This window comes from Micromonas commoda, chromosome 3 (genome assembly GCF_000090985.2).
Source record: "Micromonas commoda chromosome 3, complete sequence".
In the NCBI taxonomy this organism is placed as follows: Eukaryota; Viridiplantae; Chlorophyta; class Mamiellophyceae; order Mamiellales; family Mamiellaceae; genus Micromonas; species Micromonas commoda.
In genome coordinates this window covers 797,718-825,308 of record NC_013040.1, presented here as the reverse complement: position 1 = coordinate 825,308, position 27,591 = coordinate 797,718, and the positions used below count along the sequence as shown (strand labels likewise).

Below are 27,591 nucleotides of genomic sequence, written 5' to 3'. Positions count from 1 at the left end.
CCGGCGAGCCGCTGAGCTACGCGACAACCTCCGGACAGGGCACGCCGTCGCCTGCGCCCGACACGCCGCACGGGAGCGAAGAAAACACTCGCACCGTCCGCTGCGGCGAAACGACCGCGTCGTCCTCGTACTCGTGACACGGCGCCGTCGCACCGTCCGGGTGTGCCAGCCTCGAGTACCAGTTGCAGCACGGCAGGATCACGGCCGCGCACTCCCCGGACTTGGTCTTCACCGCCGCCAGAACATCCTTCAACGAGATGTGCGCGTGGATCATGACGATCAGCGCGAGTTCGCATTCAACCACCATCTCCTGCATCTTTCGCCTGTGCACCTGCAGCCGCCGGACCCCACCCCACCCGTGCGTATCCCCTTCCTCGTCGATTTCGTCACCCTCCTTGACCTCGCATGAGCTCCATGTCGCGTCCTGAATCTTGTGCCGTCTCCGCCAGTCGCGCCACGGCACCATCTCAGGGTCCACCGCCACGCACTGCCACCTGGTCAGGAACGCGCAAAGCGCAGCGCTCCTCGGCGTGTTCCCGTCCCCGACCGCGATCAAACACACGCGCTCGTCGTTCGGTTTGTAACGGCTCCAGAGATGCGTTCGTATGGCGTTGGATGCGGCGAAGGCCTCGGTGAGTTCCTTTGCGTCCGGGAAGACTCGGAGCCGAACAAGTTCGGGGCCGCACGCGAGCTTCAGCATCTCGCTCACGTACCTCGCGCACGTCGCGCCGGTGGAGTCCTTATCCTGCTTTACGAGGTCGTGGGGTCGAGACCGCCCGGGGTCCTTCGGGCCGTGCTTCTTTATCTTCTCAGCCTTCTTGTTCGCCATCCGCGGCGGCCAGTTCTCTCGAGTGGCCGGCAGAGCCTCGCAGGTGACGCTGAGCTTTCCGACGCGTCGCGCGAGCGTCGCCGGCGCGAGGACCCTACGCAGGGTCTTGCCGGCCATGCTACTGAACGTGACGAGGTTCGGGGCTTTGCCTTCCGGGTGCACGTCGCGAACGTAGAGGTCGTAGAGGGCCTCCACATCGACGAAGTGCTTGGGCTCGCTCACGACGATGCCTCGGTCCGCGATCCATCGCTCGAGTCCCGTGCCGAGGGCGACGCTCCACGCCGCGCGGCTTTCTGATCCTTTGTCGCCGTCATCGCCGCGGCTTGATGACGCGCCCGATGCGATCCTGGTCGCATCGACGGTGTCATCCCGCGGCATCAGGTCGGCTCTTCCGAGGCTGGCTTCGGCTGCATCAGCACTCGCGTCGGCGGCGGCGGCACGCGCCCTTCGCGCCCTGTTGACGCCGGCGAATGCGACGGAAACCGCGGGCTGATTATCGCGCCACTTTTCAGCCATATCCACGAACGTGATCCGCGGCGCGAACGAGCGCGTGAGAAGGTCGGGGGCGCCCATGTCGCGCGCGCGTGAGAGTGAGTCGAGCGAGTAGCATTTGGTTTTCGAGAGCAAAAAAGTGCCGTCCTTGTGGTTTGTGTGAACGTCACGCGCGAGGATCTACATGAGCCTGAGCCTCTCCTCCGTCTTCCTCTCGCACTCCATCGCGTGCTTCCAGTGCTTCACCGTCAAATCCGTCTCCCCCGAGCTCAGCGCGCAAAGCCTGGCGATGGTCAGCCACCTGTGAAACTCCAGCTCCGTCGCCTTGCGCTCGCCCTGCCGCGCGGCGACCATCTCGGACTCAATCTCCTTGCCCGCCTTTTCGCTGATGGAGTGGTCGCTTCCCCACGCCCTGGCCACGAACCGGCGCATCGTTCTCGCCATGACGGGGTCCAGCTGTTCGGCGACGCGCGTGTCCTTGACCATGCGCAGCGGCACCCTGCACTCGCCCCCCTGCACGACGCTGTCCCCTTGCTTCGCGGATGTTAAGACGACGACGGCGACGTCGACGGGCACCCGCATCTGGTGGTACTGGAAGTCGTACTCCAGCTCCTGAAGCTGCACGAGTTGCTTGAGCGCCTGCACGTTCCTCACGCCCGTCTCCCGCAGCTGCCCGGACGTCAGCGCGGTCTCGTCGAGAACGACGACCGTCCCGGGAGCCAGTTGAAGCGGCCCGGATCGAAGCCGGTTGACCCCGTAGTCCTTCTTCGGGGTCCAGGACCTCGCGTTTAGGCCCGCGATCGACAGCGGTAAGTGCGCGACGCACGGAGCGATGTCTGCGATGGCCGCCGCGAGGTTTCGCGGCAGGTCGCCGCCCTCGGGGACTCCCATGAGAGTCACCGACAGTTTACCGAGAGCCAACGAATCGGTCCTGGTGTGAACGCGGCTGACGATTGCCGCGAGCACGTACTCGGCAGCCAGGACATCGCCGCCCAGCGGGACGGCGAGGTGCTGGATGAGTGCGGTTCGTATCTCCGCCGGTGCCTCGATCGCCCCTTCGTCGGCGTGCGTCGGTCGTGGGTTCGGTCGATGCGGGAGAACGGCAAAGTTCCGCGCCGACGACGTCCTCGCGATGAACGCGTGGAACCTGGGCACGACGGAAGTGGGCGGGTTATGCGCGCGATCCTCGTCCATCATGAAGTCGGCGAACGCCGCGGCGAGACCCGCCGCACCGCTGGTGGCCGGATCGCCGTTGACCGCCGCCGCAGCCGCCGCCATCGCCGCCTGCTGCTGGTCGTTGTTCGTGTTCGAGACGTCGTTCGAGATGTCGGGTTCAATCTGCAAGACGCCGACGAGCTCGAGGACGTCGTTGAGCTTCACGGGCAGCGCATCCTCGCTCTCGTAAACCTTGACGATGGCGGGCGCCGCGCGCGGGAGCCCGTCGGCGACGTCCGTGGCCCCGAGCGGTAGGTTCAGGGACTCGTCCATGCTCTCGGCGGCTTCCGGGACGATCGACGCCGGAGGACACGTCGCGTGGTCGGCTCGTGGGTGCTTCGCCACCGGGTTGGAGGAGGCAGCCTTCTCGTCCACCTTCTCGTCGACCTTCGCGGCGGGACCTTCTTTGCGCTCTCCGGCGGCGGCGAGGATCTTCGCGACCATGTCCTCGTCGTCCCTCGCGATCTCGTCGTCGTCGTCGTCGTTGACGTACTCGGCGAGGTCGACGGTTTTGTCGTCGCGGGAGTTTTCCTCGTTGTCCTTGTCCGATCGTGAGCGCTTGGTGGACGTGCCCGCGGGACCCTCGTGGGTCTTTAACGGGGTGGGCGGGGGCGCGCTGGCGACCGCACCGTCGAGTCGGCGCACCCAAGAGCTCTCGCCCGGGATCGGAACGCAGTAGAGCACGCGTCGCTCCCAGATCACGCGCTCGGCGGAGTCGTCGGGTTGGCTCTCGCCCGTGTTGACTGAGTTGCCGCCCGAGATCCTCTCGGTGAACTTGGTGGTCCTCCACTTGCCGCCCGTGCTCCTGTCCTTGTATGCGCCGACGTAGTACTCCGGGTTGTACATGTCCTGCACCATGCAGCGGAAGCGGACCAGCTGTCCCGGGCGCACGTTGTCCACGCCCACGGCGTTGATCTCGGGGATCTGCTCCATGACGCCGGGCCGATCGAGAGCCTCCTGAAGCGTCGCCTTGATCCCCCAGTCGCCGTCCTGATCGGGAGCGGTGTCGCCGGAGCCGATCGCGGCGTCAAACGCGGACGCCACGGCGCCCAGAGGGTCGGTCACGCAGCTCGGAAGGGGCGCGGACATGCTGTCAGGTGCTGTCAGGTGTGGGGGACGACGGTGTTCTCTTCTGTCAGGTCACAGAACTTTTTCGAATTTTGCGGTTGTCAAAGACTTTATCCGTGCATCGCTGAGCAGTATCAGGAGGCGCGGGGAAGCCACCATGCCGAAACCCAGGTCGCGGCCGTCCTCCGATGCGCAGCGGCGACCTCCAATTCGCCGTGACTCGACCAGGGTGGTGAATAGGCTCACCACCTTCCCTACGCACGCGTGTTGGTCGGAGATACTGAAGCGTTCCGACGGAAAGGATCGGGTCGTAGGTCTAATCCAGTACGTCGCGATGGTCATCTCCGGGGGCCGTCCCGGCAGCGTGCTGACGTCGATTGGATTCGCCTTGAACGATGCGCGGCGACCGTTCAGGCTCTACACGCCCGTCGCGGTGCTCATCGACACCTTCTTAGCGAAAGGTGTGCGCCCCTCCCGACCCGAACCTTTTCCCGCGTCCGAGTGCCCAACTTTATCCGAAACTGATTCACGCGTCCCCGAACTGCCCATCGATCACCCGCAGGTAAGCCCAAGACGAAGGGCGCGATGCGCACGCTCGAGTGCATCAAGGCCATCAGCACGGCGGTATACGTCACGTGCGACCACGTGGTCTGGGCGGGAGGCGCGGGGGCGGTCGACAAGCGATCGACACTTTACAAGGTGTGCGACAAACTGTCGCTGATGGGATGGGCCGCCGGATCGGCGTTGATGGCCGCGGGGCACGTGCCGGACCTGATCGCGTACACGAGGGCGCTTCGCGACCCGCTGGCGAGCGATAACAAGCGGGACGACGACGTCGACGAGTGGGAGCTACGGGAGGAGCTCGAGGAGAAGACGGTAGCGTCGGCGTTGGACGTGGCGTCGGGTCTCACGCAGGCGCTCTTCGCGCTGTCCCTGCTCGGGGCGACGCCCCTGAAGGGACGACAGATGCAGTGCGTGGGTCTGGCGATGGGGATCGTGGGTGTGATGCGACAGCTGGTGTCGGTGCCGTTGCCGCCGGAGAAGACGGGGATGGGGCGGATGGGGCGGCTGCCAATTTCGCCATCCATGCCCATGCTCCGGTAGATTATTTTTAACCACGCAAACCGGTGCGCGGTCGCGTCTCGTGAAAAGTATCCGTGTGCCGTTGGTCATCACACGTCGCGTGCTAAGTGTTATGATTGACGTGACGCAAACGTCACCATCTCCTGTCGCAGTAGGGCGTCTGCCAGCACAGCGACCCGACGACCACGACGGTCGCCAGCGAAAAGAAGGTTCCGAGCCCAAACCCGCCAAACGCCCGGTCCGGCTCACCCATCTTCATCGCGCGCTCACCCCGCTTCCTCGCCACCGGCAGCACCGTACTCACCGCCGCTGCCATCAACATCGCACCCGCGAACGCCTCGATCCCAACGCTGGCGGACGGGTCCAGGAACGCCACGCCGCTTGCCCCATCCCCGTCTCTCGCATCCCCAAAAAACGCCGCCGCGAACATCGCCACGGGCTCGAGCGCCGCGGCTCCAAACACCGACCACGCCACCGACCACCGACCCTGTCCCGACGCCGCCGCAGCGCACGCCGCGCCGAGCGCGCGCGGCGCCCCGCGGATGGCCGCTGGAAGCGCCACGTGTCCCCCCAGAACCGACGTCGCCGCGGCGAGCGCCTGGCCCTCCGCGGCGGCAAAGACGGCCAGAGCCACGAGGAGCACGCCGGCGGCGGCGCGAACCGTCCCGTCCGCGGCGTCCCCGCGATCCTGTGTCGATCCGTGCGATCCAACATCGCCGTTGACCCGAAGGTCGTCGTCGCGGTGCCCGTTCGAGTCGTCCGCGGCGGCCGAGTTGGATTCCGGCCCGTCGGCCCAACCGTTCCGCCGCTCCCTTCGTTTCCTATCCTCCCGCCCCGCGTCCCTCCCCCCCCTCCCGGAACTCGTCCTCGTGAACTTATCCGCCGCGAGGTGGTACGCGAGGTACCCGAGGCACGCACCGCCGAGCGCGGCAGCCCAAGGGGCGTCGCCGACGCGGCACCTGTGAACGACGCCGGCGAGCCTCATCGTCGCCGTCATCGCGCTCGCCCCCGCCGCCACCGCCATGAGCTCCGCGACGTCCAGCACCTGGGACGAATCCACGCCGCGGTCCAACAGCCCGTCCCCGAGGCCCGTTCCGGTCGTACCACGGCCGTACCTCCGACGGCGCCTGGGGGTGAGAACGTCCGGGCCGAACAGTTTCGGGAGAAAAAACGCGGCGAGGAGGCACGCCAGCGGAACCGCCAGGCACGCCAGCGCCGCGGGAAAGAGCGCGTCGGCGTTCGTCGAACCGACGACGGCGTGTATGTTGGGCAAGGAGCGCGGCATCGGGTCGGTCGCGTCGTTCGACGACGAGCCGACGGGAACCGCGTTCGTGGGAACCGCGTTCACAGCTGGCGCGCCGCCGTCGAAAGTCGCGTCGCCCAACGTTGACGGGATCGGATCCGACGCGGCCAAAACCACGTCCGGCACGCGCGCGGGCTCGGCGGGCTTGAACGGCGAATCGAAGCTCCCGTCGTCGTTTTCCAGGTACGACGTGTACATCCGGAAGCCCTCCAGCGCGGCGGCGGCGACGGTGGCCCACGTCGCCACCTCCCCGCCCCCCGCGTGTTCCAGCGCATCCGGGAGTAACTCCGCCAGGGTGATCCACACCATGCACCCCGCCGCGAACCCCATGGCGAAGGGTAGCAGCGCCTGGAACGTCTCCACGAAGACGAAGGCCGGGACGGCGACGAGGGGCTGGGGCATGGACGTGAGGATGGACCACGCCGCGCACTTCCAGGGAGAGACGCCCCTAGCCGCGAGCACCGTCGCGACAGCCAAGCCCTCCGGGATGTTGTGGACGCCGATGGCCAAGGTTATGAGCTGGCCCTGCGCCCATCCCTTGGCGCCGCTGAAGGACACGCCGACGCCGGATCCCTCGCCCAGGGCGTGCGCCGCCATGATCCCCACCATGAGCACGGTCTTCCGCGCGTCCGCGCCTCGGAGCATCTCGAACTTGACGTCCTCGGCGCCGTGCAGCCACCCTTGCATGATGGAGATGAACACCGCCCCCGCGCACACGCCGCACACGACGTAGAATCCGCCGTAGGGTCCACCCTCGTGGATCATGTCGAAGCTCGCGGCGAGCATGACCCCGCAGGCCACCGCGTTTCCCAGCGATGCGATCCGCGGCGAGAGCCGACCGACGAAGAAGAACGGGATCGCCCCGAGCCCGCTCATGGCCGCCATGATCGTGGTGAGCAGGAACACACCACCCACGGTCACCCCTTTCCCCTCTGGCGGCCCCATCTCGACCATGACTCTCGCCAGCCCGACCGCGCCCCTCTAGGACCCTCCGACGCGTCTCGGTGTGGCCTCGAGATTTACGGGGCAATCCCGCGGCCTCTGCAGTCCGCGAGTCAGGTTGGTGGAGGAGAAGGCACCAGATTTCTCAGTACGACGCGCGCCGCGACGTGAGATGGCCCGGTCGCCGCACTACAGCCACACGCTGGTCATCCGGTACTCGGAGTGCGACCAACAAGGGGTGGTGTTCAATGCGCACTACCAGGCCATGTGCGACTGCGTCATGGATCTGTGGCTGCGCGACAGGATGGGGCTAGCCTGGGTAAACGACGTGGTCACCAACGGAGGGGGGTTCAGCATGGTGGTGGCGAGCGAGTTCAAGTACATCTCGCCCGCGAAGTTCCTGGACGACCTCACAATCTCGGGCGAAGTCCTGAGGTGGGGAACCACGAGCTTCGAGGTGGGCTACGTGGGGGAGGTGCACTCCAGGAGGTGTTTCGAGGGCAAACTCACGTACGTGGCTGTCGACCCAGACGCCAAGCCGACGCCGGTTCCGGCGGAGTTTAGGGAGCGAATGACCGCGAAGCGATCGAGGTTATGAATGAGGTGACGCCTCGTAGTAGGTTTACGTTAGAATAAAAATGATTCAGGTTGCCGATGGCCCGTCGTGCTCACGCGAGCGTCATGCACGCGGCGAACGCCTCGTTGCCGTACTTGATGAAGCATTCGAAGGTTATGAACGCGTCGCCGCGCCTGCTGGGCTTGGCGCCGCCCATCCCCTCCCTGTCCCGCGTCCCTCGCTGCCCTCGGTTCGTCAGCATCTCCCACGCGCTGTCCAACTGCTCCTGCGGCACGTTCCGGTGCCCGCGTCGCATCTGGTTGAGATCCGCGAGGAGTTCCTCGAGCTCCTGCTCGTCGAGGACGCCGTTGTGATCCGCATCGTACCTCTGCCACAAGCCGCGCAGGACGTCGGGGGGGACCACCTCGGTGACGCGCGCCTGCTCCAGGAGCCACGCCCCGCTCTTGGGACGCCACGGCGCCTCCACGTACTCCTGCGTCGACATCTCCGCTAGACGGCTCGCCGCGCGGTCCCACGCAAACTCCTCGTCGCGCTGACCTTTGCCGCCGCTGGATTCAAACAGCGTCGCCGGGGACGTCGGCGCGCAAGCCAACAGCTTCACCTTGTGCTCGTACATGACGTCGATGAACGTGATGAACCGGCGCATCAGGTCCACTCGCTCGATGGTCATCCGAGGGACCCGGGATAGACCGACGGTGTGAAACGTTGAAGCCACGGCGGTGTAGTCCCCGGCTCCCATCGCGGACGCGCAGACCTCGTCGAAGCGGAACAGCGCGACGCCGCCGCCCGCCCTGGGGACCTGGATCCGCCGCCCGCCCATGGCTACCTCCACGCCGATGAATTTTTCCTCGTTCGCGAGACGCTGGAGGCGCCGCTCGAGCCAGCGCTCACCCTCCTCGTGAGACTCCCCTTCCCTTCGGACCCGCCACGTGCCCTTGAACCCGCCGCTCTCACCCCCCGTGGTATCCTCCCCCGCGATCCCCCGCCCCGTGAGCCTGTAGTCCCGCACGCTCTCCATCGGGTGCACCACGCATCGTGCCTTGATGGCCTCGATGCAAGGGAGGAATTGCACGCGGTTGAGCCCGTTTTTGTAGAGCTCGTCGGGTTCCCTGTTCGACGTCGTCACGATTGTCACGCCCCGCTCCCACAGCTGGTCCAGTAAACGGCGAATGATCATCGCGTCCGCGACGTCCGTGACTTGAAATTCGTCCAGGCACAGGACCCTGGTCTTCTTCGCCACCCGTTGCGCGTATATAGCCACCGTATCTTCGGTGTGCCCGGCTTTTCCAAGCTTGTGAAGCGTCTGGTGCGTGTGCAGCATGAAGGAGTGAAAGTGCTCGCGACGCTTCTCCTTGCCGTCGGTTCCGGGCAACGAGGCGTAGAAGAGGTCCATGCAGAAAGTCTTACCGCACCCGGGCCCGCCGAAGAGGTAGACGCCGCCGTGGGACGCGTATCCGCCCTCGTCGTCCTCCTCCCTGGCGGTGAACAGGTCGGTGAACCAGCTCCCCTCCTTCTTCGGCGCCTCCGACTTTCTCTTCGCCGCGGCGGCGCCCCCGTCCATGTCTCCCACGAGCTTGGCGTGAAGCTCGTTAAGGGTCTTCAAGGCCCTGTGCTGCGCCTCGTCCCACCGGAGCACCCCCTGCTTGGACAGCCTCTCGTACGCCCCCAACGGCGAGTCACCGGGCGCGACGAGCTCGGAGAAATTGAGCGTGACCGGGCCGATGTCCTCGTCCGCGGCATCCTCCGCCGGCTGCGGCGATGCGGCGAACGAGCGCGCGAACGACGTCGGCGATGATGGTAGGACCATCCATCGAGAATGATCTCGACCAACCGCGGCGCCCGCGGCTGTCCGCCCCGGGTGGAACGGGCAACGGTCATGGCCGATCCGCGTCGAACGCCAACGACCCCGCCAGTCGGCTTCTCCGACCGCACCCGTCACCGCGCCCGCCGAAGAGGCCGAGGTGGACGCGCCCGCTGAGGAGGCCGACCGCGCGAGAGCACGCGCGGCGCGCACGGACGCGGCGCTCGCTCGCCACCCCATGGCCCCGCGCCTCCCAGAGTGAAGAAGCTGGGAGGGTTGTGGGGGAGGGTCTTAGGTAATTGGCGGTGGCCTTCGCGCAACGCGGTGCCGAGAGAGCAATCCGTGGCGAGGTCCCTGTGTGGGTCCGCAGCCTTGAGTTATTTCTTGAGTTATTTTTTGGCGATGAACCTGAGACTGGAAACACATACACGATCTGCGGCGAGCCGTTTTCGGTTACAAGCGTCGTTTTTTTCGTTCGTGGGCCGAACACCGCACGTCGGACGCGGCCCCGACACTCGACGACGCGCGCGCTCGACTCACATCCCGAGATGTTCAAGCGCGAGGAGCCCGAGACCGAGAGGCTCTTGGCCTCCAACCCGCGCCAGAAGCTCACGGTTCACCGGGGCCAGCTCTACTTCAACGATCCGCGCGTCGCCGGCGCCGCGGCCCCCGCGTCCTCATCGGGCCAATCGCACTCGGCGCGCATCGCCGAGAAGTACGGCGGGCGGCGCTACTTCGGCGGCGGATTCAGCGACAACACCCTCGTGGATCTCAACCAGTCCAGCAGCGAGGGCGACGTCACCTCCGGCACTGAGTACAGCGACTACGACTACGTCACCGACGAGCGCGCGCAGCAGATGGAGCGCGGCATGAGGGGCGCGTCCGTCCCGGCGGGAATCCAGACCCGCACCGCCGTGTCCAACAGGCGCGGCAGGAGCGGATCCTCCTCGTACTCCAACATGATCAACGCGTCCACCGCGATGATCGCGCTCGTCGTGTGCGCCGTCCTCGTCGCCCTCGGCCTCTTCGCCACCGGCGCCGTGTCCACCGACGTCGTCTCGTCCATGTTCTCGGTGGAGCGCGAATCGCTGGCGCCCCAGGCGGACGTCTCCGAGTCCGACGACCACGCGCACGGGCACCGCGCCAGCACGCGCAGCGCCCGCGACGAAAAGGAGGAGGAGGAGGATAAGGTGTACCCGGTCGAGATCGGAGCCGACGCCGACGCCATCGGTCCCCGCGCCGCCGCGAGGGCGGCGGAGGAGGCGGCCAGGAAGAGAGCCGCCGCCTCCGCCAAGCTCGGCGACGACGCGAAGAAGGGGGCGAGAAGAGCTTCCTCGAAGGGGGCGTCCTCGAAAAGGGCTTTTTCGCGGAAGGCGTCCTCGCTCGGCGACGCGGCGCGCATGCGCCCGAAGGGAGTCTCGGGTGAGGACGCGTCATCATTCGCGACCCGGTCGACTTCGAAGGGGCCCGAGTCGGCGGGGACGGCGAAAGCCGCCGACGCGGGCGCGAAGCTGGGCGACTTTCAGAAGGCGGAGGAGGCGGCGGCTCGCATGAGGAATATGGGGTTCGCGAGCCCCGAGGTACCCAATCGCGAGGAGCCCGCCGCGGAGACCGAGGAGGCCTCCGACGAGTCCCGGCGTTGATTTGACCTCGTGTACATAGAACGCGTGTAACACCGAAACGAACGAACGAACAAAACCGTCCCGCCGCCCCCGCGCCGAGAGGTCAAGGCGCCGAGAGGTCGAGGAGGAGCACCGCCGTCCAGATCAGCGCCGCGGCCGCGCACGTCCCGATTAGCCCCACCGCGCCGCGCGCCGCCGCCCGCGCCGGCTTCGCGCCCCGCCTCGCGTCGACGACGGCGGCGCAGCCGTGGGCGAAGACGGTGATGACTCCGAGGGCGCCGTACACCTTAAACGTGCTCCACTGCGAGGGCAGGAAGCACAGCGACACGTTCACGGCGTCGCGAGCTCCGCCGGTCCCTAGCTCCGCCGGGCACGCGCCGTCGTCCATCCCGCACGCGCCTCGAACCGTCATCATCGCGAAACTCGGCCTCGGGTTGCCCATCAGGAACGAAAAGGACCCGACGGTGTGCTCTGTCGCCGACCGACCGGAGGTTGCGCACGCGCGCCCCGTGGCATCCGACGCGAACACCTCGTGCGTGCCCACGCACTGGTCGTGGTCGTGCCCGGAGAGCACCAGCGTCGGCCTGACCTTGTCGAGCAGCCGACGGGAAGTCGCCGGGCGAAGGTAATCCTGATAGTAACACCCGAGCCCGTCGTGCCTCGGAATCTCAATTCTGCGTCCTCCCGCCGTCGAGCTCATGTGCGTCTTATCGCGGATCACCTCCGACGTTCGTTGGTCCCCGCACGTCCCCGGCTCGTACGACCGCTTGGACAGAGGAACGTGCGTCACCAGCACCCTCGGGCGAGCCGGCTCGCCGACGCATCGCCGCGCCTCGACCCCGCCCCCCTCGTCATCCACGGCCGTCCCCTCCCCCTCCGCGAACGGGCTCGTTCCAAACTCGTCCCCCGCCGCCAGGCTCTCCACGAACGCCCACGTCTCGTTCGTCTGCGCAGACCTCGCCCCGGGATCATCCGCGCCGTCGAGCGCCATGGCGCCCACCCCCACCAGGTCCACTCCCCCCAAACGCCGCACAAAGTTCGTCGACCCGAAGTACTCCTCGTGTCGCGCGTGTAGATGCCGGAGCCGCACCGCGTGGCGCGAGTACCCGACGTCGTGGTTCCCGTGCACGGTGCGATACGACACCGGCCGTTCGCGGTCCCGGGGCACGCCGTCGTCGCCGTCGTCGAGCGGACCGGTCGCGTGGACATCTCCACTCCACGCTCGCCTGGGCCACCTGAAGATGCGGTCGAACCGTCCCCGGGCCTGGTCCCACTCCTCCGGGTTCACGATCCACTCGCCCTGATCGATCAGATCTCCCAGGAAAAGCACGTGCTCCGGGTCGTTCGAGAGCACCGCGCGGCGGAACGCGCGGGACATGTACGCGTCTGAGATGCCCTCGACCGCGATGAGCCCCGGGTTGCCCCGCCCAAGCTCGCGGTAGGAGAGATACGTGGTGAGCTGCGGGTCCGCGACGACGGCGACGTGGACTGAAGGATCACTGCTCCGGGCTCCGTTTCCTTCGTCCACCGCAGGCCACTGGCACGATGCCCCCGCGAGGTTGAACGCCACACGCTCGCGGTAAAAGATCGCGGGCGCCCAGATCAGGAGGATGAGCCAAGCGTGGACGCGAGCCTGGACGCTCCGCGGCTTACGACCGGGCGACACGGTGTTGGCTGCTTTGTTAGGGGGCATCGCTCGGAATGGCTACAGTGAGTCCCAGTGACGCGACGCCCCCGCCGGAGCACAGTGAGAACTACGAAGGTACTATTTGCGTTGGATTCACAACTCTCCGCTATTTTTTGTTTTTTTGCTCGTCTATATGAAGTGTGCCTGACGCCGAGGGGGCTGGTGGCTTTACGTGGCGCTTGGGCCACCACCGTCCGAGCCCCCCGCGGCATCTAGCATGTCCTCATCCCCCTCTTAGGTCACCAGCCTGGGCGCGACAGCCATGGACATGAGCTCCTGGAAGAGGAGCTTGCACGCGTAGGGCATCATCACCTGCACAACCTTGGTCCGCTCGCTCGGGTTCTTGCAGCACTCAAACGTCTGGTTCTTGAGGTTGGCCACCGCGATGAGGCCGCACGTCTCGCACACGTGGATGCGGTAGGCGTCGGACTGATCCATGAGGCGCTCCTTCAGGAACGCCGCAGCGCCGTGCGAGATGATGCAATCGCGCTCCATCTCTCCGAAGCGCAAGCCACCGTCCCTCGATCTCCCCTCCATGGGCTGGCGGGTGAGGATCTGCACCGGGCCGCGGCCGCGAGAGTGGATCTTATCGTCCACCATGTGCTTGAGCCTCTGGTAGTACGTGGGCCCGAGGAAGATCTTAGCTTCGAGCTTGCGTCCGGTGTGGCCGTTGTACATCACCTCGTTGCCTCTCTTCTGATAGCCACACATGTGCAGCATGTCAGAGATGCTCTCCACGGTGACGGGAGTGAACGGGGTGGCGTCGCCCTCCTTGCCCATCATCGCCGCAACCTTGCCCATGAGACACTCGACGAGCTGCCCGATGGTCATGCGCGAGGGGATGGCGTGGGGATTGACGATGATGTCCGGCACGATACCCTCGCACGTGAACGGCATATCCTCCTGGGTGTAAGTCATGCCAATCGTACCCTTTTGCCCGTGCCTGGACGAGAACTTATCGCCAACCTGGGGGGTTCGGCACGATCGCACGCGAATCTTGACGAACCTAAGGCCCTGGTCGTTTGTGGTCAAAAGCACCTGGTCGATGATGCCGGTCTCGGAGTTTTTCATTCCCGTGGAGCAGTCACGCTTGGTGAAGCGCTTGGAAACCGCAGACGGGTCATCCTCGGGGAGTGGGCTCGTCTTCCCGATGATGATATCCTCACCACTGACTCGGGTGCCAGGGCAGATCAAACCGTCGTCGTCGAGCTTGTCGTATGTTCCGTGACGCATACCTAGCGTGGTGTCTCTGCTCGGCCTCTCGAGCTCCTCCTTCGTGAGCGAGCCCTGCTTCTTCTCCTCATCTTTGAAAGACCGGTAAAAAATCGAGCGGAAGAGCCCGCGGTCAATGGACGACTGGTTCATGATCACGCTGTCCTCCTGGTTGTAACCCGTGTAGCACATGATGCCAACGACGACGTTGACGCCCGCGGGCAACTCGCGGAAGTGCAGGTGCTCCATCGCGCGGGTGGTCACCAGCGGCTTCTGCGGGTAGAAAAGGACGTATGCCAGCGTGTCCATGCGAATCTGAAAGTTGGTCACGTACATGCCCATGGCCTGCTTACCCATCGCACTCTGGTAAGTGTTACGCGGGGACTGATTGTGGTCCGGGAAGGGAATGATCGAGGCGCAGATGCCGAGGATCATGGAGGGGTGGATCTCGCAGTGGGTGTACATGTGTTTGACGCCCCCAGGTTCTGCATTGATGCGCTGCCCAACGAGCTCGTCGATTGTCATCGCAATCATTGTCGTCTCCTCCTCCTCAGTGTCCACGTACTCGATGCACCCGGTCGCCACGAGGTCGTTCCAGGTGTAACCCGTGATTTCCTTCTCGTAGAGCATCTGGATGTCCTTCTTCTTTATCACCAGATGGTTGTCTTCGACGATGAACAGCGGCCTGATGCACCTCCCATAATCCGTGTACAGTCGAAGCTCCCGCAGTGCAATATCATGGACAACGCCAACCTCGATGGTGATGTCGAGCTTGCGCCTGAGGTTGCGCAGGGTCTGCACGAGCTGAGCCGGCTCCCTGTGTACACCGACCCATACGCCGTTGACGAAGATCTTCGTAGCGTTGACGATGACTGACGGCGAAATCTCCTCCAGGTTTTCCATCGACCACTCCTCTAAAAATTCGAGCAGCGGGGCGCTGGGCGAGCCAACAGAGACGAGGCACATGAGGGAGAGGTTTTTCACCAGCCCGACCGCCTGTCCTTCGGGTGTCTCCGCGGGGCACACCATGCCCCAGTGGCTGTTGTGCAGCTGCCTCGGCTTGGCGAGTTTGCCCTCGCGGCCGATAGGGGAGTTCAGCCTTCGAAGGTGGCTCAGCGTAGACGAAAACGATAAGCGGTTGAGCACCTGCGAGACGCCCGCCCGGATATCTTGCGCACCCTGCGCGCCCCAGTTGCCCGTCGCGAGCGAGTATTTCAGACCCGAGGTGATCGTCTTGGCCTTGACCGCCAAAGTGAGCTGGATGTCCTTCCCCGAGTCAATGCACCGTTGGCTGTACAGCCTGACGTCCTTGGTAACCTTACGGAAAAGCTGGCGGAAAAGCATGGCGATGAGGGGACCGGAGAGGTCCATCCGTTTGTTGCCGAAGTGATCGCGGTCATCCTCCTTCTTGCGACCGAGCGCGCACAGCAGCAGCCTGTTCACGATGTAACCCAAAAAGTAAGCCTTCTTTGTCTCGCAACCCTCGTTGACGCCGACGTGGGGGAGGAGCTCCTTCTGGAGAATCTCCCTGGCGTACTGGATGCGTTTGGGCCTCGTCACACCCACCGCGCTCCCGCGCTTACCGATGAAATCTAGCGCCACGTCCTGCGACTGGATCACCTGCGCCTCCTCGATGGAGTTGCGGAGCAGCTGCATCATCTCGTGATCCTCAAAGTCGTAGACGAGGTGTTCCAGGATGTCCTTGTCCGCGACGAATCCAAGCGCCCTGAACACCACGAAGAGGGGAATCTCCGTTCGGATGTAAGGGATGGTGACGCTGATAACACCCGCCTCGTCCTTGGTTCCCGGCGCGTGGCAGAGCCTGGCCATGCACGAGCTCGCCGCCCTCGCGCCGCTCTCCGGAGAGGATCTGCACTCCGCGACCCACATGTACTTGGAGGGCTGCCTCTTCTCGAAGACGTAGACGTGGTTGGTGCTCATCTTCTCCTGCGCGATGAGCACCTTCTCCGATCCGTTGATGATGAAGTAGCCGCCCTCGTCGTACGGGCACTCGCCAAGCTCGGTGAGCTCCTTGTCCGTGTGGTCGTGGAGCGAGCAGTACTGCGACCGCAGCATGATGGGCACCTTGCCAAAGAACACCTTGGGGTACTCCTCCGTGTCGATCGTCTCGATATACTTGCCCGTCGTCGCGTCGATCTCATCCGTCGTGGTGATGGTGGACTTGGCCATGTCGATGTACAGCGGCGCGGAGTAGGTCAGGTTGCGAAGCCTTGCCTCCTTGGGGAAGAGCGTGGAGGTCATTCCGTCTGCCTCCGTCACCATGGGCTTCGACAGGTAGATCTGCTTAAACTCGACCTTGTACTTCTTCTTCCCCTTCCCATCCGCTTCCTCCCCCGGCATATGCTGCTCCTCCGGCTCGATCGTGAAATCTGACATCTCGTCTGTTAGAACAATGGGGCGGGGCGAGGTGGGTCAGACGGTCGCGATCGCGCAAATTGGCCCAAAAAAAACCCTAGGAATTGGGGCGAGGGCGGGGTCCCACGCACCGACGATCTCCTGCATGGTGTGCTGGATGAACTCGTTGAACGAGTCGAGCTGCTGCCGCGCCAGACCCTTTTCCTCGAAGAAAGAGGAAATGACGGTCCAAGCATCCTCCTGCCCGATCTCTTCCTCCTCCTCCACCGCCACGTTCTCCTCGCTCATGTCGACGTCCATAGCGGCCATACTGCCTCACGGATTCTCCCCGTCGTTGGCGCGTGGCCCTCTTGACGGTACTGGTGTCGAGCGCCGGACGTTTCCGACCCGATGCGAATCGACCCCGAGGCTTCCCGAACGGTGGCCTGGTTGCTTGGACTTTTCGTGAACTTCCGGAGCGGGTCGCTTCGGGCGATCACGAGAGTGGCGCCGGGCGCGAACGATCATCCCTCGAGAACGGCCAGGGCTGGACCGAATTACCAACCAAATTAGCGAGAATACACGTGAGTACGAACGAGTTCCAGTTACGGTTTGGGGACCTAAATCTCTGGTGTTCTGTGGGTATTTGCCGTGTGTGTGGAAAATCGGCGGGAAACCATCGAACACGTCGACCGGACGTGTTCACGATGTTCCGATTGGCATCTTGTGTCATAACCGCCCCCTGTGGATGAACCCGGCCCTCACGCCAAACGTTCGATTCGCCACGATGCCCGCGTCTACTGCGAGACGTAGCACTCGAGGCGCCAAAGGACCCGAGGACAAGACTCCGAAGGCCAAACGCGCGAAGACCTCCGCGAAGATCAAGGTCGAGCCGGATGTGAGCGACGATGTTGACGCAGCCTGGGTGACGGTCAAGCCCGAGCCGGTGGACCCGTCCTCCCCGACCGTCCGGCTTCCCACCCCGTCCAAGAAGGGTACACCCAAGACCCCGAAGACCGAGTCCAAGGCACTCGTCGTCGCAGACGCCGGCGAGGGAACCGTGGGCAGCCCTTTCCCCAACCTCGCGAGGCCCACGGTGGATGAGTGCTGGGCCGCGAGGGACGCGCTTGCGAAGCTCCACAGCTCCTTCTTCCAGCAGTTCGAGACCCAGCAGGCGGCAGGCGGTGATGCAATCGGCCCGGGGTCCCTTCCGGCGCTTCCCGCCCCCCGCACCCCCGACGGCGAGGCTCCGTTGGTCCCGAGGAAGACCGTACTCGACTCGTTGGTGGGCACGATCCTCTCGCAGAACACCACGGATACTAACTCCCACCGCGCATTCGCCATCCTCAAGCACCGGTTTCCAACCTGGGAGCAAGTCCGAACCGCGAAGCCGGCGAAGGTTGAGGACGCCATCAGATGCGGCGGCCTCGCGGAGGTCAAGGTGAGCCGCATCCAGGTGATACTCAACACGCTGAAGGAGGAACGCGGCGAGTGCTCCATGGAGTACCTCCGAGACATGTCCGACGACGACGTTAAGGCCGAGCTCAGCCGGTTCAAGGGCGTTGGCCCCAAGACGGTGTCGTGCGTGCTGATGTTCTGCTTGAAGCGCCCAGACTTTCCCGTGGACACGCACGTGTGGAAAATTGCAAAGGACCTCGGGTGGATTCCCAAGGGCGCCGGTCGCGAGGATGCGTACGAGCACCTCAACCGAAGGGTCCCCGACGACTGCAAGTTCGACCTCCACGTGCTCCTGGTAGAGCACGGCAAGGTGTATAGGAACGACGTGAAGTGGCTGCGACAGGCGCTGAAAGGGCAGCTAGAGACTGGGGACCTGGGGTGGTACAAGGAAGCGCAGGGGGAGATGAAGCTGTTGGCTGACAACCATTTCATTTCCAAGAGCAGCTCGGGGGGCGTCTGCGGGTGAACCCAACAATTCGATTCTTTCCGTTCATTCAACGTAACGTAATTTCATCACTTGTACACAACATCACGCGTGCTGATCGTCGTAGTCTTTCCCGCTGCCCCACTTCCACGCCTCGACCTTCCTCCGCAGCATGAACTTTTGCCGCTTGTCCAGCACCGCGAAATCCCACGCAAAGTCCGCCTCCGATCCCGCCGCCTCACCATTCCTGGCCTTTTCGATGAGCTCCCGGCTAGGCGCGGTCCCCATGAGCGCCCTGCAGACCGGCGCGGTGATGGGAGACTCCGCTATCCCCGCAGCGAGGTCGTACGCTCCCAGCGCAATGAAGTGGCGGAACCAGTCAACGATTGGGCCGGGACCCGCCTGGATCAGGATCTGCGGCACGAACATCGGCTCGCGCGTCGTCATCGTCACGAGCGTCTTACCGAGGGACCCAAACTTCACCACGTCTTGCAGGAACGGTCGCATGACCTCGTCACCGAGCGAGGACATCACGCCAAAGTTGATCCGCATCAGTTTGTTGATGAAACCATCTGGCGGTGACGTCCCTGGCGAAACGGACATGCACTTCTGGAAGAGCCAAGAGGCTGAGAGCGCCGGCTGATACTGATTCATGGCTGCGAGACAGTCTCTGTCCAGAAGGTCACTGAGCAAGGCGTCCTCCATGGCGTCAGTGAGCCTCGGCAGATGTCGCAAAAGTGCGGCGAGCCCGCCAAAGGACAGCGGCGACTGCATCCCACTCGCGTCCCCAATCTGCGTTATCCTGTCCCATCTCGCCGGCAACGGAGAGTCTCTGTACGTCGGAAAGTACCCAAACAGCACCCTGAGAAGCTCCACGTCGTCGATGGAGTCGAGACCCTGGTATTTGGGCATCAAATCCCAGTAGTCGTCGAGGAGGTCCGCGAGCGAAGGCCGACTCGGGTGCGCGTCGATGTAGGTGAACATGTACGTCGTCCTATCCTCAGGGCCGCTCCCAGCCGGGAACGCCTCCCAAAAGTACTGCCCTTTCGACTGGTCGATGGCGGTTATGTCCGTCGTCGTGTAGATGAGATCCGCGGATTTGTTTGCAGACTCGTCGAAGCCGCGGGCGCAGGCGCCGACCACGAGGCACACCCCGTCAGGTTTCTGTCCCCACCGCGCCTGCCTCACGATGGGCGACGCGAAACCCATGCAGTCCACGACGAGTCTCGCGGTGATTCCCCCGGGTCCGTCGCCACCGTCCAGCGGAGACGTGTCCAGCTCGGCCCCATCCGGCCGGACCGATATGCCGGATATGGCGGTTTTTTCCAGGACGACCCCACCTTTTGCCTCAAAGTTGCCGCGGATGGCGTCCAACAGCAGGCTGGGCTTGACGCCGGTGTTGAGTATGTCCTTGGTCACGATTGCTGGCTCGATCGCACTCGCGTCCCCCGACGGGGCGCCTGATTCGCCGTCGTAGAACCCGCATCGGATCGGGTTGAACTCCTTTGTGATCACCTCGTCGCACTGCGCCTGTGTGAGGACCCCGAGGGGCACGAGGGATTCCAGCTCGGGGCGCGAGATGTTCCACTCCTGGTCCCGTCCCCGCAGCGGGCCGCGCTCGATGACCACGACCCGCTGGCCCCTGGCCTGCAGTGCGGTGGCGAAAAGTATCCCGAGCGTCCCGCCGCACACTGCCACGTCGTAGTCGCATCTGTTGGTGTCGAGCCGAACGGACGACTCGGTGACGAATACCGGCGCGGGACCTGCAGCGTCCCCTTCCGGCATGTTCCTGATGCTCCGCCACACTCCATCAACCCGCCTGAGCGCCTCCAGCGTGGTCCCCCCGCCCGCGCCACCGGCCTGCGGCTTGCCCTCGGTCTGGGATGGTCCGATCTTACAGCATCCTTCCAGCAACCTCTTGGTTCTATCCGAAACGACGTACTCTTCCTCGGACCCGCTCGCTCGAATTCGCGTCGCCGAACGAACACCCCGGCGTCGTTCTTCCCTGCGGATCTGCCGAACAATTCCCGCAGGACGACGTGCGCCGATAGAGACGCTCGATGTCTCCATGGCCGCCTATCGGTGTGACGTCGTCAAGACTCGAAGGAATGAAACACGCCAAACGAGGTGCCGAAATCCGAAGCGGTTTTCGTTGGCAACCGCCGACAGCGCGAGACTGCCCGCCGCCACTTAGCGCCGCGCCCGGGGCTCCGACTTTCTCGACGCGAACGACCGAAACCAGGTCAGAGGATCGACGAGCGTAGTGCACGTCTTTCCCGGTTTACTCTTCACCCCGCCGCCGTACTCACGCCGAAGGCGCGAACCTCCGACGCGCCAACCGGCGATCGAATCCGAGTGACAACTAACCTCGGGGATGTCCGAGTTCACGGGCCCCGACGGTAAGCCGTGGGTTCCCCCCACCGCCGACGACCTCATCGCGAAGGGCTCCGCCGCGGTGAAGACCGAGTACCTCCGCCCAGTCCCACCCCTGGCGGATACCAACGCGAACGTGGTCGACGATGACAAGGCGGAGGCTGGCAAGCGCGGAGACGGCGGGGTGGACAAGAAGCGCACGGGGAAATCCCGAAGAGCGCTCGCGAGGGAGAAGAAACAGGCGCGAGAGTCCGGGGCGGACCTCTGCAGCGCGTTCAGCAAGGGCGCGTGCACTTTCGGCGATAAGTGCAGATACTCGCACAACGTCGAGTCCTACCTCCGCGCCAAGCAGCCGGACCTCCCCGGCGCGTGCCCCTTCATCGCCGCTGGAAAGGACAAATGCCCTCACGGCATCATGTGCCGGTACCTGGGCACTCATCCCCCGGTCCCCGACACCGAGGAAAACAAGCTCCTCCCCGCGCTCACTCCGCAGACTACCGCGGAGCTCAAGGAGCGGAACGCCGCCCCGGGGGTCAACGAGGGCGTTCTCGAGCTGCCGGTCCCCGAGTCTCCAGGCGGTCCCTTCGGCCCGGACGACGAGATGAACCAGTTCTGCGGCTGGCTCAAAGTGAGGCTCAGGAAGGGCCAGGTGCGGTTTGATAAGGCGGACGCGGTGCTCAAGGAGCTCGGTGTTGAGTCTTCGTGGAGGTACGGAAAAGAAGGGGACGAAAAGCTCAGGAAAAAGTACGGGGAGAAAAAGGACGTCGTCGACCCCGGCGAGGGAGGCGGAGACGAGACGAGGGAGGACGACGACGAGGGCGGAGGAAAGAGGTCTAAAGTCGACCCGGATAACACAGCCGAGGGAGTCGACGTCAAGCTTCGCCCGGTGGAGAAGAAGACGATCGATTTCCGCGGCAAGCTCTACCTCGCCCCCTTGACGACCACCGGCAACCTCCCGTTTCGGCGCATCTGCAAACGGTACGGCGTCGACATCACCTGCGGCGAGATGGCCATGGTCACAAACCTACTCCAGGGCCAGCCCGCGGAGTGGGCGCTGCTCCGTAGGCACCCGAGCGAGGACATCTTCGGCGCGCAGGTGTGCGGCGGGTACTCCGACAGCATGTCGAGGTGCATGCAGCTGCTGGAGGACGAGGTCGTGAGCAAGGGCGGCCTCGATTTCATCGACATCAACATGGGCTGCCCCATTGACCTGGTCTGCAATAAGGGCGCGGGTTCGATGCTTCTGGAAAAACCCGCGCGCATGGAGCAGCTAGTCCGCGCGTCTGCCCCGCTCCTCTCATGCCCCCTGACCCTCAAGACCCGCATGGGTTACTTTGATAACAAGCGGGTGGCGCACGAGATCATCCCCAAGATGGTGGACTGGGGCCTCGCAGGGATGACCCTCCACGGGCGGTCCCGCCAGCAGCGGTACAGCCGACTGGCCGACTGGGACTACATCAACCAGTGCGCCAGGGCATCCCCCATACAGCTCATCGGCAACGGCGACGTCTTCAGCTACCACGACTACGTCAAGAACGTGGAGGGACAAGGCGTGGCGACCTGCATGATTGCCCGAGGCGCCCTCATCAAGCCGTGGATCTTCACTGAAATCAAGGAACGACGAGACTGGGACATCAGCGCGACCGAGCGACTAGACATGCTCAAGGATTACGCCGCGTTCGGTCTCGAGCACTGGGGCGCCGATGCGAGGGGCGTGGCCAACACTAGGAGGTTTCTGCTCGAATGGCTCTCCTTCCTCCATCGGTACGTCCCCGTCGGATTGCTGGAGCGAATGCCGGTCGGGATCCACCAGCGCCCGCCAAACTACGTGGGCAGGAGCGACCTGGAGACGCTGTTGAGCTCGCCGAACTCGGAAGACTGGGTGAAAATCACCACCATGCTCCTGGGGCCTACCCCCGATAACTTTTCGTTCCAGCCCAAGCACAAGTCCAACGCGTATTCGAAAGAGAGCGACCAGGTTCAGGGGTAAAAAGAGGAGGAGGAGGAAGAGGAGGAGGAGGACAGGAAACGACTCGCAAGAGACTCCCGATGTCATAAAAAATCGATAAACTCACCGCCGCCTCACAAAGCACGCACCGCACTCTATGTGTCGCGTGTACGGGAAGTGGTCGAAAACAGCAAATCGCACCAGGTCGTGCGTCCTGGCCAGCCCGCTCCACCCCTTGAACTCCCCTTCAAACTCCCCAGTGTCCAGCGCCCGAGCCGCGTGGGGGCCAACCGCGTTTTCGAGGAGCCCCTTACGAGGATCGCAGCTTATGTACAGGACGACGTCGAAGCGGGAGACGAGGTCCAAGGTGTCCGGGTCCAGTCCCGCCCTCGGCGGGTCCACCAGCACGACGTCGTACGCGTTTATGTCAAATTCCATTCCGGATCCGTCCCCGCGCTTTGACCCGTCTCCAGCCCCGGTTGCCGCCGCCGCCATGGCCGCCTTCCCGACGCGGCCTTCCTCGTGTCTCTTCTTTCGCCTGAGCATGCCCCTCGCCACGGATTCACTCGGCGAGTGCAGCACCTTGGCGTTTTCCACCCCGTTCCTCTCCAGGTTCTCCCGCGCGGCTTCGCACAGCACGCCGCTGAGCTCAACCGCGGCGACGCTGTCGAAATATTTGGCCAGCGCCACGGTATGATTTCCGTTTCCGCTGTACAGCTCGAGCAGGCTCGGGGGGGCGGCCTCGGCGGAGTGTTCGCTCGTACCCCCGAGTGCTTCCCGGACGGTGGTCGCGGCGCAGTCGCAGAGCCAGTCGAGGGTCGACTCCGCCATGAACGAATTCGGGTTGCTGAACGCCCCTTCCGCCTGCCTGTACCGCAGCCTCCGCCCGTCGCGGAGCGCGAGCGTCTCGAACACGTGGCACGCGTCCCCTACCACGATTTGGGTCCCCCTGCTTCGACCGAGGATGTTCAAAGCGGTCGCGTCTAACTCCTCGTCGTCGCCCCGGGGCCCGGCGAAGCCGTCGAAGCCGTCGTCGTCACCCCCGCCGTAGACCCTTTCGCGGATGTCCACCATCGCGGCCTTTAGCCTCGCGCGGGGCCCCTCCGCCGCCATCTTCCACGCCTCATCGATCGGTCTGCCGTATACCATGGTCACCAGCATCCCTCCGCGGATACCCCTGGACGCCAGGAAGTGAATCGCCTGCAGCCCGTCGCCGAGCTCGGGATGCGCCTCCGCCTCCCTGAGCACCGCCGGCATGAGCTCCTCGATCTCCCTCAGCGCCATGGGGAACTCGGTGATGGGAACCGTGGGCTTACCCTTGTTCCACATGCGATAGCTCAGCCTTCGCCCCGGCTCCACGCTCTCCCCGGGGGTGATCCCCGTGGACTCGGCGGTCACCGGGGCGTCCTCCCACATCACCTGGAATCGACACCGCGATCGGAAGTTGAGGGGCGGGGAGGGGAACACCTCGGGACGGACCGAGACGCTCCGGTCGACCCCTTTGGCGTTCAAGATCGGGATAGAGGCCTGCTGCATGAGCGGGGAGAAGAGCCGCTCGAGCTCGGCCACCTTCGCGTCCAGCGCAGCAGAGTACGTGGACGCGTCGACCGGGTCGTGGTATTCTGGAATCTCTTCCTGCGCGGCGGGCTCGCCTCCCGGGACGGGTTCGCCCCGTGCGCCCTCCGCGGCCGTCGAGGATGCATCCCCGGTCATCGTCGAAGACTCGATCGGGACGAACCCCGAGTATCCGGCGACCTCTCGCGAGCCCCGCGCGCGAAGTGAACTCCAACACGATCTTTTTGGTTCCTGCATAAAAACGAAAAAGTCTCTACCGGGGTCGGACCACCGGGAGGCACGCCGCCGGCGGAGGCTCACCCGACCCCAACGCGTTCGCCCGGCACAGCGGACACGCAGGGCTGTGCCTCAACCACGGCACCAGACACGACCGCGCGTGAAACACGTGCCCGCACGGCAGCGGCGCCGGCCAATCCCCACCCGGGTCCTCAAACCCCAACTCCAACTCCCCCCGGCACACCGAACACGACAGCGTGGGGTTACCACGCTCGCTCCACGCGAACCCCCCGCCACCTAAAGACCCCCCGGCCACCTCACCCACCAGCGCTACGTTCGAACGGTCCACCCTGGGTAACAGCCCGAGCGCGTCGCACTCCATCTCCTCGTACGCATCCTGGAACCGCCGAGCCGACGGCGCGGCACCGCTCGCGCACCGCTCCGACTCCGACGCCGACGACGCTCGCGGGTCCTTTGGGTCTCGCAGGGCTTCCATGGCCAACGCCAGCCGCGACTCGATCACGCGCCGCTCGATGCCACCACCCGCGCACGCGTCGTCCTCCTCCTCTCCGCTCTCTTCGAGGTACACCCACACGTGGCCATCCGCGAGGCCGGCGTAGAGCAAGTCGCCCAGCGCCGAGAAGGACACGGACTCGACGGTACACCTCGCGCCGACCAACACGGAGAGGCAATTACCCTTCTGCATGTTCCACAGGCGCACGGTCCGATCCTCGGACGCGCTCGCGACGATCCGGGCGTCGGGGCGGAGCAGCAGAGTCGCGCGCGCGGCGCCGTTCGCGTGCACCCGACCGACAAACGCCTCGCGAACCTTCACCTTCACCGACGCCCGAGCGTTTTCGTCCCCCCCCGCCTCGGAGGTCAACGCCGCGTCGTGCACCGACAGGACGCCCCCGTCGTGCCCCGCGGCGATCCGGATACGACGCGTCCCGGGCACGTTCTCCTTCCGCGCCCGCGGCGGTGAGCCCCATCCCCGTTCCTCGCCGCGGCACAGCGCCAAGGAGGTCACCGCGCCGCCGTGACCGGCAAAGACGACTTCGCAAACCGCTCCGCCGCCGGACGCGTGCGAGAACACCCGCAGGGTCCCGTCCTCACCCCCCGTCATGGACAGCACGTCGCCGGGTTCGTCCTCCGACGGCGGGGGTAACGACGCGTCGACGGATCGAACCGCGGCGTTGCTCCCGGGGCGAAGACACGCCGCGGGGGCGGGGTTCCCGGCGGCGGCGTCGTCGCAATCCCAGACGCATATCCGCCCGTCGGCGCCTCCCGTGACCAGCGTGCGGGCGTCGGGGCCGAAGGACACGCACAGGACGTAGTCGCTGTGTCCGTTCGCGAGGGGGGGGACGGGGGGCACGGCTCGCGATGCGTGCCACAGCCTCGCGGTGCGGTCGTAGGATCCCGTCGCGGCGAGCATCTCGGGTGCCGTTCGCGGGATCCCGGACGACGAGGACGAGGACGACGACGCTCGGTCGCGTCCCGTGCCGCGCGGGGGCGGCATGGCGACCGCGCGCACCCCGGCGGTGTGATCGCCGAATGCGGCGACGCACCTGAATCCGCTGGAGCTCGTGCCGTCCAGGGTCCATACGCGCGCCGCGCCGTCCAACCCCGCGGTCGCGAACCCGTCCACGGTCGTCCTCGAGTCGTCGCCCCTCATGCGTCCGGACTCGCCGGGATGCCCCGCGGGCCATCGTCCACCGGAGACGCACTTAACACTCGCGCTGTGCGCGTGTATTGCCGCGACGCGACGGCACCGGGACCAATCGGGGGCGCCGGGGTCCTCCATATCCACTCGCCCCCGGGTCCGCGCGCCCGGGATCTGAACGTTACCGAAGTTTTAGGCAGGCTCTGGAGTTGGCTGTCGGTAAAGGCTAAACGTACGCTAAAAGTTCCCTCCACCTTCGTCTTCCGTATGATGCGCGAGACTCGCTCTCCCGGGACGTTCACTCACTGCCCGCCGCGCCCGTGAGGGTACAGGTGGGGAGGAAGTACTTGTCTCCCCACCAGTACCGCCGCTTCACCCCGCGCCAAATCTCCGGGTCCCTCGTGTCAATGTCGACGACGTCAAACTTGGTGTCGAAACCCAAGCTCGCGAGCTCCGCCTGCGCCAGCCTGCAGTACACCGTGTGGAAGAAGATGTTGTCCGGGGCCAGGCCGTTAAAGTACGTGTACACACCGCCCGGACGCATGATCTTCGGGAGGAGCGCGTGGAACTCTCGCAGGTCGTCGTAGTCCTCCCCGTACGTGTCAAAGTTGACGCCGTCGAAGAGTCGCTTCTCGCCATCCGGCAGCGACTCGTTCTCCCTGATTATCCTGTCCAACACCTCCTGCCACCGGCCGAACTCCACGCGCACCCCTCTCTTCGCGTCCCACCCACGCCGGAGCATGTGCGCGTGAACGTCCGGGTGCGCCTCTATGATGGTGTGCGATCGCGTCTCGTTCTCGTTCACCACGTACCCGTCGATGATGCCCATGCCAAACCCGACGTTGAGCGTGTCCCCCTTACCCGCGCACATGACCTGGGCGTGGATTCGCATCAAGGGCGCCTCCCAGTCCATCATCACCGCGTCGTTCTCGGTGTCCAGCAGCTTATCGTCCCCGTCGTACCGCACGGGTTGGGATAGGTACGTCAGGTCGGCCTCCCGGGGGCGAGCGCGGCTGACGGCGCCGAGCACCATCTCCGCGCTCACCGCGTGGTCGATGAGCGCGTCGGTGAGCTCGGCGTGGCCTCCCGCGCTGGCGTACTCTCCCGCGCAGTGCCCCTCGTTGTCCAGCTCGTTCCTGGGAGTGGGTGGTGGGGAGGTTCGGGGTCGGATGCGGTCGGGGAAGCGGTCGGGTCGGCGCGCGGCGGCGGCGGTGTGGTGGGCGAGGGGAGCCGTCTCGGGGCATCCGGGGGCGGGAACTCACCACGGTGCTCCCGCGGCGAGAAGGCTGCGGACGACGTCCACATGTCCGTGCTCACACGCCAGCATCAAAGGCGTCGTCCCCTTGCGGTCCTGTCGAGCGGGGGGTGGATGAAGGGGGTCGTGAGCGGCGGTTGGAAAAGCCATCGCGGTGCTCGTTCATCGTCCGGGTCACGAACGACGGGTGCGCCGCCAGTGGGCGGGGGCTCTAACCTGGAATCCAGGGTCCGCGCCCTCGCGGATCAACGCATCGACTGCGTCGATGTCGCCGGCCGAGGCTGCTCGGAGAAGTCGACGCGACGCCATGGCGAGCCGTCCAGAAGTGTCGGCACGTCGTCCCTCCCGGGGAGAAAAAGTGCAGCGCGGATCTCCGATTTCACCATCCGGCCCCATCCGTTCCTATCCGTCGTCTGACTCGAGAACTCTTGAGTTCGTGATTGGCCAAAAATGGCTCACGTGAGCTCTTAGCCTCGGACAGATCGGAGCCTTTCGC

General features: G+C 65.1%; 13 protein-coding genes across 13 annotated transcripts; 5 read left to right on the top strand and 8 right to left on the bottom strand.

The window, feature by feature from the left end:
* Window positions 1-16: 16 nt before the first annotated feature.
* On the bottom strand, window positions 17-1,402 carry MICPUN_57002 (predicted protein; the record flags this gene model as incomplete). Its single annotated transcript, XM_002500499.1, has 1 exon — window positions 17-1,402. The coding sequence occupies one exon, from the start codon at window positions 1,400-1,402 to the stop codon at window positions 17-19; it is 1,386 nt and encodes a 461-aa protein (XP_002500545.1).
* A 99-nt stretch (window positions 1,403-1,501) lies between these two features.
* Window positions 1,502-3,625, bottom strand: MICPUN_80171 (predicted protein; the record flags this gene model as incomplete). The annotated part of the gene is made up of 3 exons (XM_002500498.1): window positions 1,502-2,376; window positions 2,554-3,001; window positions 3,182-3,625. 3 exons carry the CDS (start codon window positions 3,623-3,625, stop codon window positions 1,502-1,504), a joined length of 1,767 nt encoding a protein of 588 aa, XP_002500544.1.
* Window positions 3,626-3,761: 136 nt separating this feature from the next.
* Window positions 3,762-4,708, top strand: MICPUN_57000 (predicted protein; the record flags this gene model as incomplete). Its single annotated transcript, XM_002500926.1, has 2 exons — window positions 3,762-4,065; window positions 4,167-4,708. The coding sequence occupies 2 exons, from the start codon at window positions 3,762-3,764 to the stop codon at window positions 4,706-4,708; spliced, it is 846 nt and encodes a 281-aa protein (XP_002500972.1).
* Window positions 4,709-4,820: 112 nt separating this feature from the next.
* On the bottom strand, window positions 4,821-6,935 carry MICPUN_56999 (zinc permease family; the record flags this gene model as incomplete). Its single annotated transcript, XM_002500497.1, has 1 exon — window positions 4,821-6,935. One exon carries the CDS (start codon window positions 6,933-6,935, stop codon window positions 4,821-4,823), a length of 2,115 nt encoding a protein of 704 aa, XP_002500543.1.
* Window positions 6,936-7,104: 169 nt separating this feature from the next.
* MICPUN_56998 (predicted protein) lies at window positions 7,105-7,530 on the top strand (the record flags this gene model as incomplete). The annotated part of the gene is made up of 1 exon (XM_002500925.1): window positions 7,105-7,530. One exon carries the CDS (start codon window positions 7,105-7,107, stop codon window positions 7,528-7,530), a length of 426 nt encoding a protein of 141 aa, XP_002500971.1.
* Window positions 7,531-8,050: 520 nt separating this feature from the next.
* On the bottom strand, window positions 8,051-9,184 carry MICPUN_67316 (predicted protein; the record flags this gene model as incomplete). The annotated part of the gene is made up of 2 exons (XM_002500496.1): window positions 8,051-8,331; window positions 8,371-9,184. Coding segments are annotated over 2 exons (1,095 nt in total), but the record flags the coding sequence as incomplete, so codon positions are not given.
* A 674-nt stretch (window positions 9,185-9,858) lies between these two features.
* On the top strand, window positions 9,859-11,004 carry MICPUN_56996 (predicted protein; the record flags this gene model as incomplete). Its single annotated transcript, XM_002500924.1, has 1 exon — window positions 9,859-11,004. The coding sequence occupies one exon, from the start codon at window positions 9,859-9,861 to the stop codon at window positions 10,951-10,953; it is 1,095 nt and encodes a 364-aa protein (XP_002500970.1). The 3' UTR covers window positions 10,954-11,004.
* Window positions 11,005-11,182: 178 nt separating this feature from the next.
* MICPUN_67496 (predicted protein) lies at window positions 11,183-12,544 on the bottom strand (the record flags this gene model as incomplete). The annotated part of the gene is made up of 2 exons (XM_002500495.1): window positions 11,183-11,764; window positions 11,858-12,544. Coding segments are annotated over 2 exons (1,269 nt in total), but the record flags the coding sequence as incomplete, so codon positions are not given.
* Window positions 12,545-12,691: 147 nt separating this feature from the next.
* MICPUN_93697 (predicted protein) lies at window positions 12,692-16,495 on the bottom strand (the record flags this gene model as incomplete). Its single annotated transcript, XM_002500494.1, has 2 exons — window positions 12,692-16,233; window positions 16,339-16,495. 2 exons carry the CDS (start codon window positions 16,493-16,495, stop codon window positions 12,854-12,856), a joined length of 3,537 nt encoding a protein of 1,178 aa, XP_002500540.1. The 3' UTR covers window positions 12,692-12,853.
* A 757-nt stretch (window positions 16,496-17,252) lies between these two features.
* MICPUN_71484 (predicted protein) lies at window positions 17,253-17,962 on the top strand (the record flags this gene model as incomplete). Its single annotated transcript, XM_002500923.1, has 2 exons — window positions 17,253-17,389; window positions 17,450-17,962. Coding segments are annotated over 2 exons (650 nt in total), but the record flags the coding sequence as incomplete, so codon positions are not given.
* Window positions 17,963-20,442: 2,480 nt separating this feature from the next.
* MICPUN_99494 (predicted protein) lies at window positions 20,443-22,431 on the top strand (the record flags this gene model as incomplete). Its single annotated transcript, XM_002500922.1, has 1 exon — window positions 20,443-22,431. One exon carries the CDS (start codon window positions 20,443-20,445, stop codon window positions 22,429-22,431), a length of 1,989 nt encoding a protein of 662 aa, XP_002500968.1.
* An 81-nt stretch (window positions 22,432-22,512) lies between these two features.
* On the bottom strand, window positions 22,513-25,981 carry MICPUN_56990 (predicted protein; the record flags this gene model as incomplete). Its single annotated transcript, XM_002500493.1, has 2 exons — window positions 22,513-24,195; window positions 24,233-25,981. The coding sequence occupies 2 exons, from the start codon at window positions 25,979-25,981 to the stop codon at window positions 22,513-22,515; spliced, it is 3,432 nt and encodes a 1,143-aa protein (XP_002500539.1).
* Window positions 25,982-26,138: 157 nt separating this feature from the next.
* MICPUN_56989 (predicted protein) lies at window positions 26,139-27,404 on the bottom strand (the record flags this gene model as incomplete). Its single annotated transcript, XM_002500492.1, has 3 exons — window positions 26,139-26,976; window positions 27,103-27,191; window positions 27,312-27,404. The coding sequence occupies 3 exons, from the start codon at window positions 27,402-27,404 to the stop codon at window positions 26,139-26,141; spliced, it is 1,020 nt and encodes a 339-aa protein (XP_002500538.1).
* Between the last annotated feature and the right edge of the window lie 187 nt (window positions 27,405-27,591).